This window comes from Perissodus microlepis, chromosome 1 (assembly GCF_051167445.1).
Source record: "Perissodus microlepis isolate ML-2025 ecotype Zambia chromosome 1, ASM5116744v1, whole genome shotgun sequence".
In the NCBI taxonomy this organism is placed as follows: Eukaryota; Metazoa; Chordata; class Actinopteri; order Cichliformes; family Cichlidae; genus Perissodus; species Perissodus microlepis.
In genome coordinates this window covers 23,147,968-23,168,114 of record NC_140461.1, presented here as the reverse complement: position 1 = coordinate 23,168,114, position 20,147 = coordinate 23,147,968, and the positions used below count along the sequence as shown (strand labels likewise).

Below are 20,147 nucleotides of genomic sequence, written 5' to 3'. Positions count from 1 at the left end.
TGTGAACCAGACCAGAGAACACGTGTCTGGTTTTAATTAAAAAAAGCGAGAGGTACCGCAGCTACATCAGCACAGACTACCTGGGTGCTGAGATAGAGCTGACACATATGCACATACACGCACACAAACATTGGAGGTGAGATGCTGGGAGTGAGATATGTTACTCACCCTGCTTGTTTTGGAGGTGCTTTAGTGCTGGGGAGAGCGGGATGCTTGTAGTACCTGTATGAAAAACAACTGCAATTAAAAGAGCCTTTTGCTGCTGGTGAAAATGCAGCACAGTATTTTGCAGACAGCAGCAGCATCTATTCCTCCGCAGGGTATTGGAGTATGAGTGCAGCATAATGGTGCTGGGCCTGAGGTGGAACAAGGGCTGAACCAGACCGCTCCCGGGACAGGCTCTATCTAACATGCAGGTCCCATGCAGTGCAACGCTCCCACCTGCTTCCTTTTGGCAAAATTAGCCAAAAATAAAGCTTTTTTTGGATTTCTTCTTCTTTTGTCTCTATATCTCAGCAGTTTGTTTCTTCTTCCCTTCAGTCAAAGGTCTGTGTATGAAATGTGAGTGGAAAAAGTGGGATAAAAATTCAAGTGCTCCCGATGATGGAGACCAGTTAAAACTCCACCTTGTGCTGTGCTGTGCTGCCGCGGCCTACCGTAGGCCCACTGACTGCATTTTCACTGCAGCTTTAACTGCAGTGGCCTTTCATGGTGGTGACAGATGGAGGGCATTTATCCTAATGACACAGAGGACGTCCAATCCTCTGGCCTGATGGACCTACAGCTGTAAGGCCTCTGCTCTGTCTGTCTGCAGCCGGGGTGAGGGCCATGAAGAATGACGACAGTGTTTGTGTGTGTGTGTGTTTTGTTAGTCTGTGTGAGGTCAATCACGGAGACAATAGAAAGAAGAAGAAGAAGGAAGACGCTTGACTCTTACCAGCTTTCCTCCAGATTTCCTCCGGGAGGTATCCTGAAGGAGGCCTGTGTAAGAAGTCTCGATGGATCTCTGAAACACACACGCAGGCTCACACTCAGTGTCGATTGCATGCACACGGCGACAAACTGTTGATCTGCTCGAACACACATTCATCCATGACTGCCCTACAGTTTCCAGTTCTATTTTTGGAATCGATAAAAAGGTATAAAAAGGTAAAATGTATATATATATATGTGGCAACATCAGTGCAGTAAACAGGCTGCCATAGACTTTCTCCAACTATTTGTGGGAAGGAAGTGGAATATGGGAGCTAGAAGTGAATACAAATCTTAATTACGAATGAGCATGCTGTCGACATAAGGGTGCAATCAGCTGGTTAAAAATCCAGGATATTGCAAGGAGATGTTTTGTATGCCTCACAGTTTGAGCTAAAATTTGTAAATCTGCTGTAAATATCATCATCTGACTGACTCTCTGTGTCTAAATTGATATATTACGGCGTTTCCAGCATTTTAAGTAAGCCCTACCTTGCCGTGAGTGTTTTGCTTTGCCAAACATACCCTGCGTGTGTTTGTCTACCTGTCTGTCTGCCTGTCTGCCTTTCAGCAGCCGAGGAAGTTCCTACGGGCAGTGACTCGCTGCTGCTAGCTGTGTTGGAGGAGGAGTTGTGGTGAGGAGGAGGAAGAGGAGGAGGAGGAAGGCAGTGCTGTCCGTTGCTCCCACCTTTTTTCATCTCCTCCACGTCACTGTAGCGCCGGATCCAGTGATTCATCTCCTCCCGGTCGGCCTCCTGGCAGCGGCGCAGCACTGTCAAAGAGCGCCTTGTCTTCTCTACCATGTCCATGATGCAGTTGAGGAGCTGCAAAGGCAAATTATATTTACTTAAAGTGATTAATGAACAAGAGGAGAAGTTTACTGGTCCCTTCCGCCCCAGAAAAAAAAAGTAAACTAACGGGAGGGAAGTTAAACTTTCAAATGAAAGGTTTTGAAAGGGACCAGATTTTTAAATAGATTGTTTTTCCTAATAGCTCATGAGAACAAAACCTCTCCAAAACGTAAGAGCCACTTTTCGAGCCACTTTTCCTGTCCCAAAACCAGACGTGTGCTTGCGAGCAGTGTGTGTTAGTGTCTCGACCTATTTGTTCATGAATTCCATGCTTGTTGGTGAACGTCTGACAGCATTACGATGATGCAACGATGATAATTTAACAGCTGGGCTGCTGATGACAGTGTTGAACCGATTCCTTCTACCCTTCTGCTCTGCTCCTTGCCAGCTCAACAGATTTCCTTCCCCCTCCACCTCCCCCTTTATTGTAACCAGTGTAACTGTTTTCCAAAGTGCCCTGTCTTTCCAGACATAGAAAGATCTGCTAAATGGGTTTAGCATGGTTGACATTCAATCTATATCATTATTCCCATTCGTCTTTCCCTCTCTCTGTCTCTGACTTCTTTCCCCTGCCTCTCCACCACCTCCCTCCCCTCTGAGTTAGCTATATTTATTTCAGTGAAGTGTTTCTAATTTGGCAGGGGTCCAGGCCTGGCCGGTTCCTTCCATGACTGCAGCTCTTGTCTCAGCTGCTCACCCCAGCTGGAGCTGCTCTCTGCTGGGTCCTGAGCTCCATCTGGGGCCCTGTTTCTCTCTCTCTCTGTGTTTCTCACTCTTGCATTGTGTGTGCGTGTATGTGTTTCTAGCCTACATGGTTTCTCATAGAGTTGAGTGCTAGGAATCCAGATAGGTGTGTGTCTGTTGTTAATTCACCGCACTGACGCAGACCTCGTAAGGTCAACTGTCTGTCAGCAGCTCCTGTCCCTGTCATCTGCATGCTGTCAATTGCACTAAAACAAACTTTCATCACCCGCTGACCTCTTAGCTCCTTCTCCCCCCCCCCCATTGTTTTAATTTGAATGAAGTAAAGAGGTGGTTGTCATTAAACACAGCTGCTTTGCAGATTCGTACATTATCGAGGTGCTTCCATTCCTCTGCCCACTCTCGATCTGTAAGACGGTGATCAATCACTTCCTCTTGGCGAGCTCCGTGGACTGCTATAAAAAAAAGAAACCCACAAACACAGAGAAGTTTGTGCCACATTATTGTCATGTAGACTTCACACATCATCAACTCATTTTTTTTAATAACTGTGTCGACATAATGAAATAAACTCCCTGACTTATTTCTTAGGCCTTACTAGCTATGTCAGTATGGCAGTGGTTGTTAGCTTTGTCCATTAGCTGAGCGCACTGCTTTAATTTTCTTGTTTTTTGATTTTTTGTATTTCCTGTACAACTCCTGCTGTATGCATTTTAATGTAAGTCACATAATAAAGCATATAAAGACGCTGAATTATACAAATTTAGCACAAATCAAATTAGAAGAGTCACTGAAACACACGCTAACATTGTCTATACATTGTTTATAATAAAAACACATGCTCATATCTAATCAGTGAGATTATTTGTATAAGAACCAGAAGGAAGGCATGTATGGTTGCTGCAGGTGACCACATGGGCATGTATGGCTGTGGTCTTTATATAGCCACAGTGCCACAAGGATTATCACACTGGACTGACAGGTGGCCTTTGTTCTCTACATACACCCCATTTATATACACTGAAGCTCACTCGGTCTTGACCGTGAAACTGTGTGTAGTGTCACTGTGGTATTATTGACTTATCTAACCAAATGAATGCTTTGCAGCTGTTCTACCTGTCTGCCGGTGCCTGTCACGGGCTTCACGGTGTTCGTTATGCCTGTAAGCATCTCTGTATTGGTGTGCCAGAGCCATGTCTTCTAAACGATAGTGCTGGGGTCCCACTTGGGGGTTTGGCGGGTGGGGGATGCCATTGGGAGGGTGTGTGGGGAGTCCATTGAGAGGAGGGTGAGCAGGAAGACCTGTGCTGGGGCTGAAGCGTTGGCTGGGGCTGATGGTGCAGGGCCTCTTAGCCAGGTGCTCCGGGTGCAACCCATCTCTCTCAGAGCTGTCTTTGGTCCTGTGAAAGAGGACAGGGTGGTGGATTAATTCAGTGTTTCTGAGCCCAGATGGCCTGGAAAGGGTGATTTAGCGGCATAGCCACAAATAATTTTGCTTTTTTCCTTTTTTGGATGTCATCAGTGGTAAAGTAATTGCAAATGTATCCTATTTAAAGTTAAGTTTAGAGAGCAAACCTTTAAAACTTTATTCCAATGTTATCTCAAGTGTCATAATACTTAAAAATACACAAAACTCATTATTATTCATCTTATATATATATATATATATATATATATATATATATATATATATATATATATATATATATATATATGTATATATATCATCTCACTTTGGCATGTCTGCAAGAATAAAATCAACCTCTATACAGACTACATGTTTCTCTTGTTATTCCATCCTTGGCCTTGCCAGACCACAGTGACTAATATGGAAACTGTGGGATGGCTTTGCAAGCATCGATATCCAATGCCAATGTATTATGTCAGAGTTCAGGAGGGCACAATAAAGTGAAAGCCAGAATCTCCTTTTAGGAGAAAAGACTAGCTCTAAACATGTAGATGTGATTCCTTTTATGATACCTATCTGTTGTCTGTCTTCTAATGTATCTTTGTATTTGGTGTACGGTTAAATATCAAATGGTAACAGCAGAGTCTGATGGATGATTATTAAATGAAGACTCCAGTATTGCAAGTTAAACCTGTTTGAAGAGGCTTCAGGAAGGAACACAAATCTGTCTTTTTTTAAAGTTGAGCAACTCCCATATGGTGTATGCCAGCGCACATACATCCTCACGCACACATCTTGCGTATCCCTGCTGAGAGGTGCTTGTTGTTCAACTGCGGTAAGTCAGCGCCTCTCCAAAGCTTTTGCACAGCTGTACGCCATATGTACCAAACAAAACCAAGTCCAAGCATACACCCTGCATCTCAAGCTCTTAATCTGAATATCCCTCAGCCTACTCTTAGATTGCAAGTATTTCTCCCACCCTGCTCTTGGGCTTAAGGGGCAATATGGGCTGAATGCTGTGTGTTTGGCAGATGTTTAGTGACACTCATTTGTGTCTGTGTACTTTAAGTGTGTGTGTGCGCGAGAGGTTGTGTTTTCAAGCCATCTGGACAGTTTAAATGGGAGTGTTGATATTAATCTGTTTAGCTGGATGGCAATAGCTAGGCATTCAGATGGAAATCACTCTTTATTATCCTGGGGATCAAAGGCGAATAAATGCAACACTGATGATGGTGTGTGTGTTTATGTGTGTGCGTACTCGTTCTCAGTTATCCGTGTCTATATTATTGTGCATGTCAGCTATAATCGTATACATCCCTGGTTGTACTGTCTAGCAAATCAGAGGTATAGCTGGCATGACGTAGGCCTTGGCCCAGCTGTACACCCCCACCTCCCGTCCTCTGAGTCCTGCCTGCTGCGTATAAGCCAGAGGTTGTGAAGAGGATGTGTGGGGATTACAGTGGGATTGCATGTCCAGCTCCAACCTCTAGTCCCATTCAAAACCATAGCCACCACCTGTCTCCCCACACCCTGCCTAGGATGTGCTCAGCATTGTGGCCAGCACATCGCCATCTGGACACATCTCTGACATATGGACAGCGGCTGGGAGCCCGCAGGTCAGGCGATGTAAGAAGGGGAGCGAGAGAGCGGGGTGAAGAAGTCATCAGAAAAGAAGGGCAGTGCCAGTAAGAGAAGAAGGAAGAAATGAAAAAGGGAAACGTCAGTTAATTCTCTCGTGTGTTATCCTCTTAGCTGAGCGAATAAATCAGAGTGCCGGGGAGAAATGTGGGACAATAGCTCTGGTAGACCTGTCTGTCTTTGGATAATGTTCAGGACATGTACTGTACTTCGCTCCCTGCGCTCCCCTTTGGATTTCGTTTTCTTTCGCCTCTCAGTCTCTCTTTTTTCTTTTCCTTTGCTGCATTTATCTCTCTCCTCCCTCCCAGACAGCTGGCAGAGGCAGTCTGGCATCAGGGCTGTCCAGACTTCCGCCTCCCGCACAGAGGATTTATAGCCTCCCCTTGTCGCTTGGCATTCTGAAATACCCTAAAATAATTCATTTACAACAGTCTGTGTAAGACTCTGCCAATGCATGTTCATTTCTGAAGTCTGTGCTTTCTTGCTTTTAAACAGAGAGATGTTACCTGTCAGGGGTCCTTCTCTTGCCATGCTCATTCATCTCCAGCATTATCTCGGAGGAGTCGAGTGGTGAGCTGGCGTTTGCGTCCAGGAGTAGCTGCTCGTGTTGGGCCAGATACTGAGCTGGGGTCTGCTTGGCCAACCTGGCACAGTGAAGCAGTTCTCTCTGCAGCAAGGGCAGGTTTGCCTTCAGTGGAAAAAAGAGGAAGACAGTATGTAAGTTGTTATAGGAAGGACATGCTGTAGATTTACTGAACCTGTAGGAACATAGATTGTTGAGTGGACAGGAAAAGAGCTAGAAACTCACGGTGGAATCGCAGATAGATGGGGTGAGAGTGAAATAATGCCAGATTAGGGTGAGGAAAAAGAACGTGATAGATGAAGAGACAGGATGAGATAAGACAGGTCCCTTGACACATTCCTCTACCATGTGTCTCCCTCTCTTTCTCCGGGGTGTGCTGTTGTGTGTCTTTTATCTGTGTGTGTACGTGTGAATGTGTGTGTAACAGTGCTGTCAAATAGCTCTCTCAGACCTGTCTGGTTGATATAACACAGCTATTGCTGCGATGTCCCAGATGTGGAGGATCATCGCACGCCAGGAGGTCTGACACTCACACACACAAACTCACACACACCCTTTTTGTCAGACATTACCATGCACGTCTTACCACTGTTTATATACAGTATGATGGCTACCGCATGTACACACTGTACACATATAGATTCCCCTTTTTACTACTCTTTGAATACTTTCACTGAAACGCTGTCCTGAGCGCTGACCACAGTGAGAAGTAAAGTTTGTGCATTTAACTAGAGGACATCAGGCTTGATTTGTTGAAATGTGCAGACATTTACCTTTAAGAAAGGAATGACGAACGGCCTCAGAGGGAAGTTGGTGGCCTCGTGAAGTTTAGAGTGAAATTCTTCAATGGTGAGAGTGGAATTCTATCCAAGACAACAAGAAGAAAAAAGTGCTTTTAATGCTTTATAGATCGCTCGCACAATCATTCCAACACATCCCATTTCCTTATTGTCTTCTCCACATGCTTATATCTGTTTGTATTATGTGCACACATTCTTGATTCTCAATGAGCAAATAACACAATAAGTTCCACGTATTAGCTTAATGTAGCTTCAGATATTTATACAAAACGTTGTTACTGAAAAGATTCATCAGGCAAATTCTACACGAGCATAATTACAACTTACCACCAGTCCCAGGACGAGGCTGCGCACTCTCTCTCCAATCTCAGGCGATATGTCGTTGCCAAATTGCTGCAGCGTGGTCAGGAAGCGCTTCAGTTTGCAGAGCTGCCGGGCGCCGCAGGCCGGCGGGAGCTGCTGGTTGGACAACGAGGCTGTCGAGGACATGGCCGGCCCGTTGCTGAAGCCGTTAGGAGTGGACGGAGCACCGTTTAGCGATGTAGGAGAGTGGCTGCTCCCATTCAGCACTGCAGATAAACAGACAGGAGGAGGAGGCGGCGTGAACTGGGTCAGTAGTTTCGGAGGGGCCTGAGGGGCATCTGACAGATCTAGGGGCATGACAAGGGCAGAAGCTTTTAAATCCTGCTGACAGAAGAGTGTTTGGCTGAGATGAATTAAATAAAGCACACAACAGGTTTAAAGTCGATACCACGCCTCCAGTAAATGACAACTGTAGTGATGCAATTTTCTGCTAGATGTCGTGAGTGTGTGTTTGCAGTAACTTCAGCTGTCTCACAAGTGGTACCATTTGACTCCCACCCCGACCCATCCATCTGCCTCTGTATCAGTCTATTTCGCCCTGCTTCTCACTCACTCACTCACTAGGACACAACTATATGAGGAACTTGTTAAAGAGATGCCAAAAATAGTCCTATGGCCTGTGTTACTTTTATTCCAGTAGCAGGTGTGTAGCTAAATCTGGGCCCGCACATGTCCACCAGCTGAAAGTACATTTGCAGCTTTGAGGTTCAGAATAGGCACAGCATTCATACACATTTATACTCACTCGCGTATTTTTCTTAATGCAGGCACAAACAAACAGAGAAAAACAAAAACACGTATGACCTCTCCCCTGAAATGCTCTTCTCCAGTCAGTCCCGTGTCTCACCAAATCTAAATAAATATATTTGCGTCTGTGTATGAATGCTGCGTGTTTGCTGGAATACCTAATGATGACACAACGTGGCATTTTTTCCTAAAGCTGTATATAGCTTAAACTTCACGATAACAGCATATGACAGCACTTACAGTGAGCACAGCATCCAACCAGCTGCGTAATCTTTTCAGTGTGTATTTTTAGGGCTCTGTAGTGAGCTACTGTCGGGTATGATACTTTTCCATCATATTTTGATAAAGCAAAGACTATAGGCAGTTCAAATGTCCACTGGTGTGTAGCTGCTTTGGTTCCTCTCAGGCATGCTTGTTGCTCTAATCCACAGAACGAGGGCCTGAACACATATGGACTAACCCATGTGATTCTAATAGGCTGCACTTGTGTTCTGGTTTTAGAGAGCGAGGGAGAGGTGCAAGGAGAGATCTACACTCCTGACCACCCGCCACAACAGGTGAAACAACATAGTCTGCCATTGCTATATAGGGAAGAAAGCACTCTACACACCGAAACACCATCCTGGCCGATGTACCCTGTATCGACTGCCGCCTGACCAGCTGGTAAACAACACAGGCACACACGCATACACAATGCCATACACTTACATAGACACTCAAAGACACTTGTCCCACCAGCAAGGGCGTTATGCACTCCAAAAGACACAAGCACACACGGACGCCTGCAGGGAAACACACCTGACGCACAAGTGACTTCAACACTTGTTCATCAGAGCAGAGAAGAAACACATATTTGGAATTTCTCTTCCTTTACACAAGCGTATAGAGTGACACATGACAAAAGCAGAACAAATGGCTGCGAAGTTCATCGCAGACGGCTGCTAAGGTATTGCAAAAATGTATGCATTTGTGAAGAGTCTGATCGGCATGTGGTAGGTCTTAACGAATGAATTTTTCTTATTCTTACTGGAATAGCCCTACTTCCATTTTCATGGCAAATTTAGGGGAAGGAAGGAAGAGTTGTAAGTCCTAGCAAAGACACAATAAGGCCAAAGTCACAACAAATCATAGACATTGTGATTAAAATATGACATCTCTATTAACAGCTAAACCACAAACTGGTCCAGTTTGGTGTACAGTAGCTTTTACCCCAATACCAACTACATAATCTATGCTGTAAAGAAGCATTTACAATGCCTTGGACACCAGCGCACACAGCCACATCCTGTTTACTATGAGATAAAGGTTTAGAGCGACTCCATTCAAAAGTCACCAAAGCAGCACACCAGTCAGTGTTTTTCTTACACCCGTCTCACAGCGTGTAAGCACTCAGTGGGTTATGAACAATTTATTCCAAAAAGTTTGGACTCTAGATGACGCTCATAGTAAATAAATCACGGACTAAAGATGCTAAAGTATAAAGTGGACGTGTTGTTTTTCCTACTTAAAAATAGGATGGAATAGATAGAAAGGATCCTTACTTGATTTACTGGTGGTAGGGGTGAACGAAGCATTGCGATTGGTTGATTGGCTGACAGACGGGGGTGGAGGAGGCATGGTGGGTGGGGTGGACCTGGGCTGGGTTTTCACATCCGCAGGTGAATCTGGCATTGTTCCAACCTTCTGCACTCTGCTACCTACAATATGAAAGGAGAAGACAGACACAGTTTGTCAAGAACGAACTCCAGCTTTACAAAAACAAAAAAAGTGTATACCTAAAACTTCAAAGTGGAGACTGGTGGTTTAAAAGAGAGCACTGACATCTTCACCCGGGAGCCATTAGATGTTTTCTTAAGCCAGAAGCCCCACATATACAGAACAAAAACAAATCAATGCAGCAAGTGGAAATGAATCCAAACTTCTTTTGTCTTTCCCGATGGAAATTCATGGGCCTGGGAGACATAAAACACCTGCTCACTAGCTCAGCTGCTGCTGACTGAGAGCCCCCTTTCGCTTCCCTCTTGCTCTCTCTCCTTCACACATGCACAATCCATGTAGCTGTGACATCCCAATCAGACCCCCTCCACTGTAACCTCCAACACCCACACACTTCCCCCCGCCTGTCCCTTCTCGTTCCCCAGTTCAGACAGCCGGCTTGATAGCCAGTGACAAGTGCAGCTGGATCTGCTGCTGTCCATCACTGTGGACTGGCTTTCAGCGGGGCTCTGTCCTGCTACCAGAGGCTTCACTGTCCTCTGCCAGACAGCCTGCCAGGACCAAACAAGGCAAGGCCAAGCTCTGTAGTGTGAAGGGAATGGATGGTACATCAACGGACATGAGAAGAAAACACAACACGTGGTTTATGTGACATGGCCACACGCATGTGCGTGGACAGATGCGCTACGTTGTACACTAGTGGCAAAGGGCCTCACGTAGTACAAAAAATCTTACACAAAAACACGGTCATGTGAAAAACTGCAAACACTAAGTCGATGTATCTATTTATCTAGCTATCTATAGAGCGTTGTCTTTCTGTCTGACTGTCAGTGCAGCTGCTGGATCCTTCTGCAATGTAAACTTGAGCTGAGAGTGTGATGACTTTTTCAGCTTGAGAAGATATTTTATAATGATGTGTGTGACTGGCAAAGTGCAATGAATGCGCACCATGTCATAAGAAACAATAAAATCACTATTAACACTCAGTTTATGCATACGGTTGAGTACTAAAACTCTATTACTCAAGTAAACCCATCTATTCATGAACAAAGCCTAAGACAGAGGCCCGTCTTCTCTACTCTAGCAAAGCAGCACACTGTAGACTTTATGTGGCATTCAATGCTTCCTACCCCATCCCTCACCTTCTCTCTTTTTCTTTATTTTTGTCATCACTGGATTTAAAAAAAAAGTAATAATAATTCTGTCCTTCCTCACTAACATAGAGAACCCAAACAAGTGATCACAGTAGCTTTCATAGATCTTCATATAGTTGGCAGAATAGTATAAGCAAACCAACTTAGGGGCCAACAGAAACCTTTCTTTTCCTCTCTTTCCTTAATTTTCTTGGCTCAGTTGATGTATTTTGTTTTCTACTGTTACCATCCAAAATACAATATCAGACCACATTTATGATCTGGTTAAATAATACCACTGGTTTAAAGCGTTCCTGCTGCCAATATCAGAGCTGATGTCACATTCATGTGCACATCATGGATGTTAACTGCATTTTAATGCAAGCACAGTAAGTGAGACTAACTTATTTGTGACAATAAGTATCTCTGAGAAGACAGCGACCAAAAGTTGGAAGATATTTGCCAAATTTAGAAGAGGAGACAAATAATTATTTGCCACAGACAGCATTTTTGCAAAGTCAATAAAGTGTCCCTCAATAACTCACAGTCAGCTTCTTTAAGGTAGTCTAGGGGCTTTTACCTTAGCAGATGGTTTTGAAATATCGGATTTTACCATCATTAAACATGACACAAAATAGCGCAACAGATGAAATCTGTTTAAACAGTGTGTTCACACATATCTGCTGCTTGTCTTGGCTGGTAAAATGCACTAGAGGCACAGAGGAGCCTGCACCATGTTACAGCAACATGCCGAGACAATATTTTTTCAAACAAAGGAAAAAAATTACACATCACTTTGCCAGTTTCACAAGAATGGACAAATGATTAGGCGTATGATTCACTGTCTAAGTTTACGAACTTTCCCTTGCCGTAAAAACACACACATTTTGAATTTTTAAGAGAGTCTGGAAGTTTCTCCTTTGTCTCTCTGACATTGCGTGCTGTTTTTTCCTTGTTCGCCTATGTTTGAATCTTGTCTGTGTGCTTTGAGGATGTTGTTGATGTAAGAAAAGTGTGGCGAACGCCATTACAAATGCGTATTTTTGATTTATAAATTAATGTCATCCTGAGCCAAACATAACCAGTTAGAGATAATGTCTGGTAATGCATTTCTGCTAATCAAAAAGAGCTAATAAAAACTCTACCAGCATCGCTACTGAAGCATAATGTTTAACACTCACTGGGCTTTTTGTATCTTTACCCTGGTGTGTAGCTGGAGTATAGTAATCAGCTAATATATCAAATCACTACCACATAATGTGTTTTTCATTTCACTCCTGCGAAATGTTTTCCTACACACAACCCCTGCCTCAGTCGGCCTCGGTCCTTGGTGTTAGCCTATTTCTGAGAGCTCCGTTCAACAGCTGGTGTCTGTATTTAAAGAGTGCCACACTGGAGTGTGCAGTGTGAGAGCCATTGACACACTGATCCTCAAGAACACGAGGGGCACTCTGCTGTTTGCCCGATGCCAGACGCTCTAAACATAAACACACAAGGTTGTGGATAGAGGCAAACGCGGCTGGTTTGTATAAATAGATGCTCCTCTATACAGCACTAAACACGTAAAAACACATTACATGCTGTTGAATTGGTGGTCTTATTCATTTATAGAAGCAGCCATATGTTTCAGTAAACCTCGTGTTTGAGCAAATTTATTATGTCACTCTCTGTACAAGATCTTTTCTAGTGTGTACGGTTGGTTTTTGAGAGGAGAGGAGATGAGAGGCGAGGAGGAGAGGAGAGGACGAGGATAAGGGGACCATTCAGTCTGTCTGCTCCCACCGTGGGATTATAGACAGCTGTTTAATCTGACCAGCTACAGAGACAGGGCGCACATGTACACACCATGCTCTGGATTTTACTTTTAATACATTAGGAAGTCTGCAAGGTCTGCATCCCCATCTGTGGCCATCTGTGCTCCAATTGTGCTTCGTGTTGAAGGACAAAATATTTATACCAAAAGAAGTATAAAAAGAGAGCTGGGTATGGCAGGTGAAGTGGACCTGTGGTTAAGATTCAGGTTTGGACCCTCACTTGCACACATCTGAATCTACTAAGAAGGCCACTTTAGAGACAAATACATCTTTTTTTTGGTCCAAAATATCTCTGAATATTGTGCTGAAAATTAGACGGCACAATACAACCGTTACCTTCCTCTCTGAGGCTGTTTGCCTCTGTTTCTCAGACTCTCTGAACAGCTGTATCTCTCTATGTTTGACGTAATCAGGGTTAAAAGATTGCTCACCAAAGAAACAGTCCTCAGTCTGAGTTCTAAAAATGTTCTCTGTCTCCTGTTCTCTCCTTGTGCCATGATGAAACGAGATGAAAAACAATTCACTGCAAGGCACACAAAACCACAGATAACATACTGTACGCGGGCATGTGCACAGTGCAGTGGTTTGTCTAAGTCATTTGAGGGTCTCATTATAGATTCAGAGACACATGTTTTCATTTTAGTTCCTTAAGACGAGCGCAGATAGAGATATGACGACCACCATGTAATGATACGATATTAGAAGGTCATTCAGATGCTGGTTGTGCAGCGTGGTCTCATTTTACGTATGCATATGCCCGCGTGTTGACTGTATGTGTATCTAGGCATTTGTTCTTCCACTGGAAATGCGGCTGAAACTTATTAGCTTTAGCTAACCACTGCAGAACAGTCCCCTTAAATCCCCCCTGTCTATTCAGTCTCTCATACTCCACAGAGACTCTTGTCAGTGACCACATAGCCCTAAAATTCTCTCTCTGTCTCTCGCTCCCTCCCTCCCACTGTAATTCCCCTAGTCTCCAGGAATGCTGTTGTTTTTAATTTCTCCCAGCTGCTCTGGCTGGCTGCCCAGCCGCCTGGCTTTCCACATCTGTTCCCTATCACGCCGCTGTGGAGTCCACACAAACAGAGCCTAAGCCCCTGGCCCCCAGACCCCCACCAGGCCTTAGAATCAAAACACTGGGGATTGCAGGCCTTGCTTTTTGGACCTGGGACTAAGGGCTACAGCACCTACAGTACAATCCATTATTATAGTACCAGCACAAATATCCTTCAAATAAAAAGGAGTGTGAACATCATTAGCACACAATTAATGTCATCTTCCCAAAACCTAGAGCAAGTCAATGTATTTGTTTCTGTCTGTGTGCCTGCTTCTCCATTTTGACATTTACCTTGTTATCAGGGTGCACCGCGCCACAGGTAAGATAGGAATGTGTGTGTGTGTGTGTGCATAAATATTTGTGAGTCTGCACCGAGGCTGCTCCTGCAGACAGATCCCAGACTCCGCTTCATCTTGAGCTGATTTAGAGTTCAGAGGCTTTAAAGCCCTCACTAATGACAGGGTAGGAGGCAGGCCGGTGCAGTGTGTGCGTGTGTTTGTATGTGTGCACACAAACGCGCTTGTACATCTATCTTTATGAGGACTCACGTTAAAGTAGTGTATTCCCTGTCCCCATCGCACTAAGCCTAATCTAAACCAATTTCTAACCTTAAGTCTTAACTCTGAAGCTGCCTGTTGAAGGTAACTTCATAGCAATGTCCTCACTCCTACGGTTCAGATTACAGTTGCTCAAGAACACTCTCAAACACACACACACACACTATAAACAGATGCACAGATGGTTTCACACGTGCTTACAAGTTTTCAAAATACGTATGCTCATGCTGTGGACACAAACATGGACATTTTGCCCTTTGTTACTTAAGAATCGCTGTGATATTACACATGTGCAGCATATGGCATAATAAACACGGTGACCGATAACAAACAGGGGAATAAGAAAGGGAGGATGGGGGAGGACTGGTTGTCTTCAAGCACTGACAACAGCCGGGCTGTCTTTGATCAGATTACAACAAGCAGATCATTGACAATTCCCTAGCTTTTCAAAGTCGAAAAAGTCTCCATTTCCTTTTAAATGATCAAACTGTGGAGGGAAGAGTAAGAATAACTACAGGACAAGCAGAAGGTGAGGACAGATCAAAGACAATTTATCCAGGACCAGAGGTGCTAAGGTTAGAAAAGCCGTATTTCTGCCTCTCAAAGCTGCAGGGATGCTGTCATACACTGCTTATATCTGTGAAAGCTGTTGATGTAATTGTATTGAAGTTCTAGCGACCATCTGTTCTCCTTTGGGAGGGCCTGGCTCCTCTCGTCGGCAGTGAAGTGGTTATGTGCAGCATATCACTGCTGCCGACGTGCTTGCAGAGAAAAAACTTCCTTTTCAGGATTTCCCAACGGCTGCTAATAAAATCCAGATGCTAGACTGTTTCTGCCTCACTCCCGCTTCCCTCACTCCTCCCTCTCTATCTTCTGTCCTTCTACATCTCCTCTTTTAGTCCCCCCCCCCCCCCCCCCCGAACCTCTCCCCCACCCTGAGCTATCCTGTCTTCCTACATTGCTAATCATTTTTTTGCTTTTCTTTTTTTTTTAAATCTACCTGTCCTCCCTTTGCCCTGTTCTTCATTCCCTCACCAACCGTCCATCCTCACCTCCTTCTTTTCTCCAGCCACTAACTCAGAGCCATTCCTAAATAAAGGAAAGTATTTGTGACATTTGGCCGAGGCAGGCTGTGCCAAGAACAACTCCCTGGCTAGCCAGACACATCTGGAGTGTGTTAGGACTGCACTGGGCACTGGTACTGACACTGGCTATCCCACCACACACACACACACACACACACACACACACACACACACACACACACACACACACACACACACGCACACACACACACACACACAGAAAATAGTCCCACATATAAGATCACCAAAAAACCATAAAAATTGCTCTCCTTACATGCCAGAAGCTGCAGGCACAAATTCTCAGTTGTACTTGTTATTGTATTGCTTACACTTCCTCAGAAGCAACAGGGAAATACACAGGTTTTTATGGATAATTATGCAAGTACATGACTACACGCATGCGTTCTGTGTAGGTATGTAAACAGCATCGGAGTGCACGCATGTGTTTTGTGCTTCTGCATGTGTGCAAATGTGTGTGGGTTTGCCTGTGTGCGTGCTTGTGTGGCTCCAGGGTCCCTGTGTGAGAGGAGCTGAACACCTGAACATCAATAACTGTCATGTGAGCCACCTGGGACCCCACAGCCAGCTTGCACCATGGGCACACAGCCATCACCAGCACAGCTGCCACAGAGAGGGGAGGGGATGGGGTTATAGAAAGAGAGAGAGAGAGAGAGATGGAGAGAAAGAGAGAAGGACTGAGAGCAGAGATGTGGGGGAGGAAGTGGGAGACAAGACAGAGTCACAGATATGAGGAAGTGACTGTGCATGTACATCTAGGAATGGACCAGCAAAGCAGGCAGGCAGACAAACAAAAGCAGAAAAATTTACATGTAGCTTCTGCCGTGCATGAAAACTCTCGTTTGTTTTTGCTCATCTACATCTTTTCTTCCCCTCATCCTGTCAGCCATGCACCTAATTTTGCCAGCGGAGAGCTCAGCCCCAGGCAGCCAACATCATCGGATAAGACTTTCTGTTGTCTTCACTTTCTGATGAGCCCAGTTATTGGGCTTCCTCAAAAGTGACATAATTCATCCTTGCAACGAGTGCACTCGTGTAAAATCCAGTTTTGCTGAAGCATAAAACATTTTTTGTGGAATGTATGGAGTCATGATTGGTATCACAGTAAAGTGGAAGCGTAAACACAGCATCTACCTAGGCATCTGATTTTGTTTTAGGTAACAGGATTCAGTAAATAAATTCTATTGAGAAATCACGTTACCGCCTTATCGATCATCTTGAGCATCTAGTACCGATTTCTTTAATGGCCGACCGATATCAGCTTCATATTTCAACTTCAATGGGAATAAAACCAAAAGACAAAACATATTTGAAAAGAATATGTTCACGGTGAGCGCACTTCCCCGATCCAAACACCTGCAGCCTCACCCAGCACCAATTAGCTCATCAGGCTTTTAATTACTCTGTTAATTGCATACAGGCAGCGTGAAGGGCAGCCTGGGAATAGGGCAAGGGGGCCTCCTGAGGACCCAGCCTGACAAGCCTGACAAACAAAGAGGAAATTTTCTACCAACAGCAGCCACAACAGAACTACTCTGGAGCCTAGGAGGAGAAGTGAAACGGGAGAAAAATAGCTGCAAGTGCCTTATTATCAGCAATGTGATGTCACTTCCTGTACGGATCAGAGGCTGATACCGTGATCTGGGTGATGTGAAAGGCTGGGGCAAGCTGAGATGCAGAGAAAGAGAAGAATCTGAAGGAAGAAAGGAGCAGCACCTTGTACAAAGAGTTATGTGGACATCTGTAAGCAGCCACACCACATCTGGATTAGTTCATGATGGTCACAGGAGAGAGAGAGAGAGAGAGAGAGAGAGCGAAGGGCTGGGGTGGGTTGGTGCTGGAGGGGCGGGTGAGAGGGGCTAGCGTGGGAATGTCCCACTGTTAAGTTTCGGGCATGCAGGCTTAGTGTATTTGTGGGAGAGTTGGGCTGGAGTCTCCACAGTGACCCGTCTGTCACAGAGCTCTGCAATAACACAAACATCCTCTAAACTGTGCAAACTGGACACACACATTCACATGCAAATATGACTACAAGGCAGCTGATATGAAAACAGTCGGAGCAGCGGGGGAGGAGTTCTGTATCTGTTTTCTCCTGCTGCTACAGTGGTTGGCATTTACTCTTCATCCGTGTTTTACCGTATCAGAGAGGCCGCCTTCGTGCCTCTCCCTCACAGCAGATGTCCCCCCTTCCATTTCTTCCAGGAGCAGTGTTTGAGGAGGTGTATCCAGGAAACAGTGGCCAGCGCTCACTTCCTGTGTGACAGGTGTGCGATGGAGGCCTGACAGCTGCTGTCCTGCTCTCTCTTTCCCTCTCTGTATTCCTCTCTCCTGTATCTCCCTCTTTCCAGCCAGCTGCAGCAGAGAGCAGTTCTGTTTGTTCTTACGTCACTGCTGCTGCCTGCTGATTTATGGAGCACAAAAGACTTAGAATTGACCCTGGCAACATGCACACACCACAGCAAATGCAGCATCGCTGTGTATCCTTTGCCATAAACTCTTTGCGTGAGTGTGTGTTAACAGAGCGCGTGAACTACGGCTGCCTATTTTTCTCCCCGTGTCTCCCCTCTTTCTTATGCTTTGTGCACCGTTAAAAACCTGACACTGAGCTGTCACTTACAGCTAAGATAGGAAAACAAACAGCAGATTAGTCATTCTCCTGCTTGATGTCTTGTATTTCATTTCATTCTGTGTTAAATGTCTGCTCTGTCACTATGGAGCTGTCAGCGCTGACAAAACTGTCTGTAGCCTGAACTGCTCTCCAGCCTGCCAGCGCTCTCATACCTCTTCATTTGCCCCGCAGGCACAGTAACAAAAGCTCCTGACATTAGCCAGGCATGGGGAGGGTGTTCTGTATTATCCTGGAGGACCCCATAGGTTTCACACACAGACACGCAAGAAACAAGAATGTAGCAGAGGAGGCGGGGGCGGGGGGGGGGCATTCATGTGACAGGTTAGAGGGAAGCTTTGACAGTTTCTCCATTTAGCCTACAGCCAGCTCACGCTGGAAGCTGCAGAAATAAATACCAGCAAGTCCTCTGGGACGCAGGCCGACTACAGGACGCCGCCACAAAAACAGAGCGAGTGGCTAAAGAAGGAGAGCGCGCCCGCTGTGCCAATAACATGGTGATTATGTGAGCTAATTGGGAAATTAAGATGACCTGATGCCGCGCGATGGTCAAGGTGGAGGGAAAACTGCCACTGTAAGGGAACTGTGTAAATTTATGTAAATTTAAACAAAACATCTGCACTCTTACACTGGTATAATCTTCCTAGGGAGAGATGACAGGAAAAAAAAATCTATATAGTTTATATTAGTGCATGCTTACTAAGTTACAGTTTTTTAGGAAAAAATAAAGCCTAATCCAGGGAAGATAATCTCAGTCTTGTATATGTCACAAAATTATCCACTCATATGTCTCCTTATGCTTTGTTCTTCTCTGTTATTACAAGTGCAACTCGTTCATATCACATAAAAAGAGAGACGCTGTGGAATCAATCATAGTTTCAGGGGAGAAAGTGATATGAGTGAAAACATTACCAGGTGATTATCAGTTCATTTAATGCATAGCATTATGTTTCATGAGATGAAATTCTGCCACAGACTCAAAAATAATCTTTAAACCTTTTAAAGATCTTTTCACCAGGTCCAGCTCACCATATCACAAACTTTTTGGTCCTACAAAGCATCTTTATGTTTTCGCATATCACATTTATTTCTTTACCTGAAGGTCTCTGGAGGAACTTATAGATTTCTCCACAAAGACATAACATAGTTTTCAGAAATCTTACAGATCGGCTGATTTCTGTTGGAAGCAATAATTGAAATATCAAACACAACCTCTACACCCTGCAGACGTGACTGCGCCGCTCCTCAAAGTCACCACTACTCTTTGACATATCAAGGAAATCTCTAACCTTCCTCTCTCTACACTTCAAATATATCTGTTTTCTAAAAGGTTGAAATATCAATTTCCAAGTGAAATGAGAACTTTACATGGGCAACACTTTTATCTGAAGGGACACAGTTTCTCTATTCCTGTGTGTGCGTGTGTGGAGAGACAGACATGCACAGGAAGGAAGGCTGAAGTCGAGATTAAGGTCTGTACAACTAGCTGGTAACACACTCAGTGGCTCAGCCTCCTATTTGAAGAGGGACGGAACCATCTGTGTGGCACAGGATCTGTTTCCAGGAGATAACGGCATTTTTAATTTCACAAATACTGTAAGGGGAGAGAGAGAGCGCAAATGTGAGAGACATGCCTTCCTTCCCAATCTCTGTCTGCACGGTCGCCCCGTTGCAGCACTTCCCCAGACGTCCAGAGAGGACGTGTTTTCGAGTGGAGGCCTTAATAACTTCAGTCTGTGTTCCTTTGCGCTTGTTTATCCCACGCCTGTGATAAAGGGCTCGATGTGGGGCAGAAGGAAAGGGAGGGATTCATTATATCATGTAGCGGTGGCGATTTGCACTTCCCATTTTCTCTGCCGGCCTGTTCGCTTGGCGTGATTAAAACCCAGCTCGGTGCTACTGTAGATTAGCCCAGCTGTATCCTGTGTCAGAGTCTGATCTGAGCACATTTCCTACAATGAAGTAGAAAGGGTGGGAGGTGACAAGATGTAGCAGTGGGAATGGGACGAGGAAAAGAAAGGGGTCAAAAGAAGGTCAGAGGTGAGTGACCAGGCGAGGAAGTAAAAAAAGGTGAGGA

At 44.8% G+C, this 20,147-nt stretch overlaps 1 protein-coding gene across 6 annotated transcripts in view; it reads right to left on the bottom strand.

Annotated features, from left to right (window-relative positions):
- Positions 1-20,147, bottom strand: part of cbfa2t3 (CBFA2/RUNX1 partner transcriptional co-repressor 3) — a 41,564-nt gene that overhangs the window by 8,689 nt on the left and 12,728 nt on the right. For 2 of the 6 annotated variants that reach the window (XM_084936112.1, XM_084936153.1), the window contains exons 2-10: positions 9,606-9,761; positions 7,282-7,604; positions 6,928-7,017; positions 6,078-6,259; positions 3,642-3,925; positions 2,895-2,980; positions 1,517-1,796; positions 938-1,006; positions 169-222 (exon numbers count right to left, since the gene is read on the bottom strand). In XM_084936112.1, the coding sequence (XP_084792238.1) occupies positions 169-222; positions 938-1,006; positions 1,517-1,796; positions 2,895-2,980; positions 3,642-3,925; positions 6,078-6,259; positions 6,928-7,017; positions 7,282-7,604; positions 9,606-9,761 (1,524 nt within the window). The remainder of the gene's footprint in view (positions 1-168; positions 223-937; positions 1,007-1,516; positions 1,797-2,894; positions 2,981-3,641; positions 3,926-6,077; positions 6,260-6,927; positions 7,018-7,281; positions 7,605-9,605; positions 9,762-20,147) is intronic. The other 4 variants (XM_084936137.1, XM_084936130.1, XM_084936120.1 and 1 more) reach the window with 4 other exon arrangements.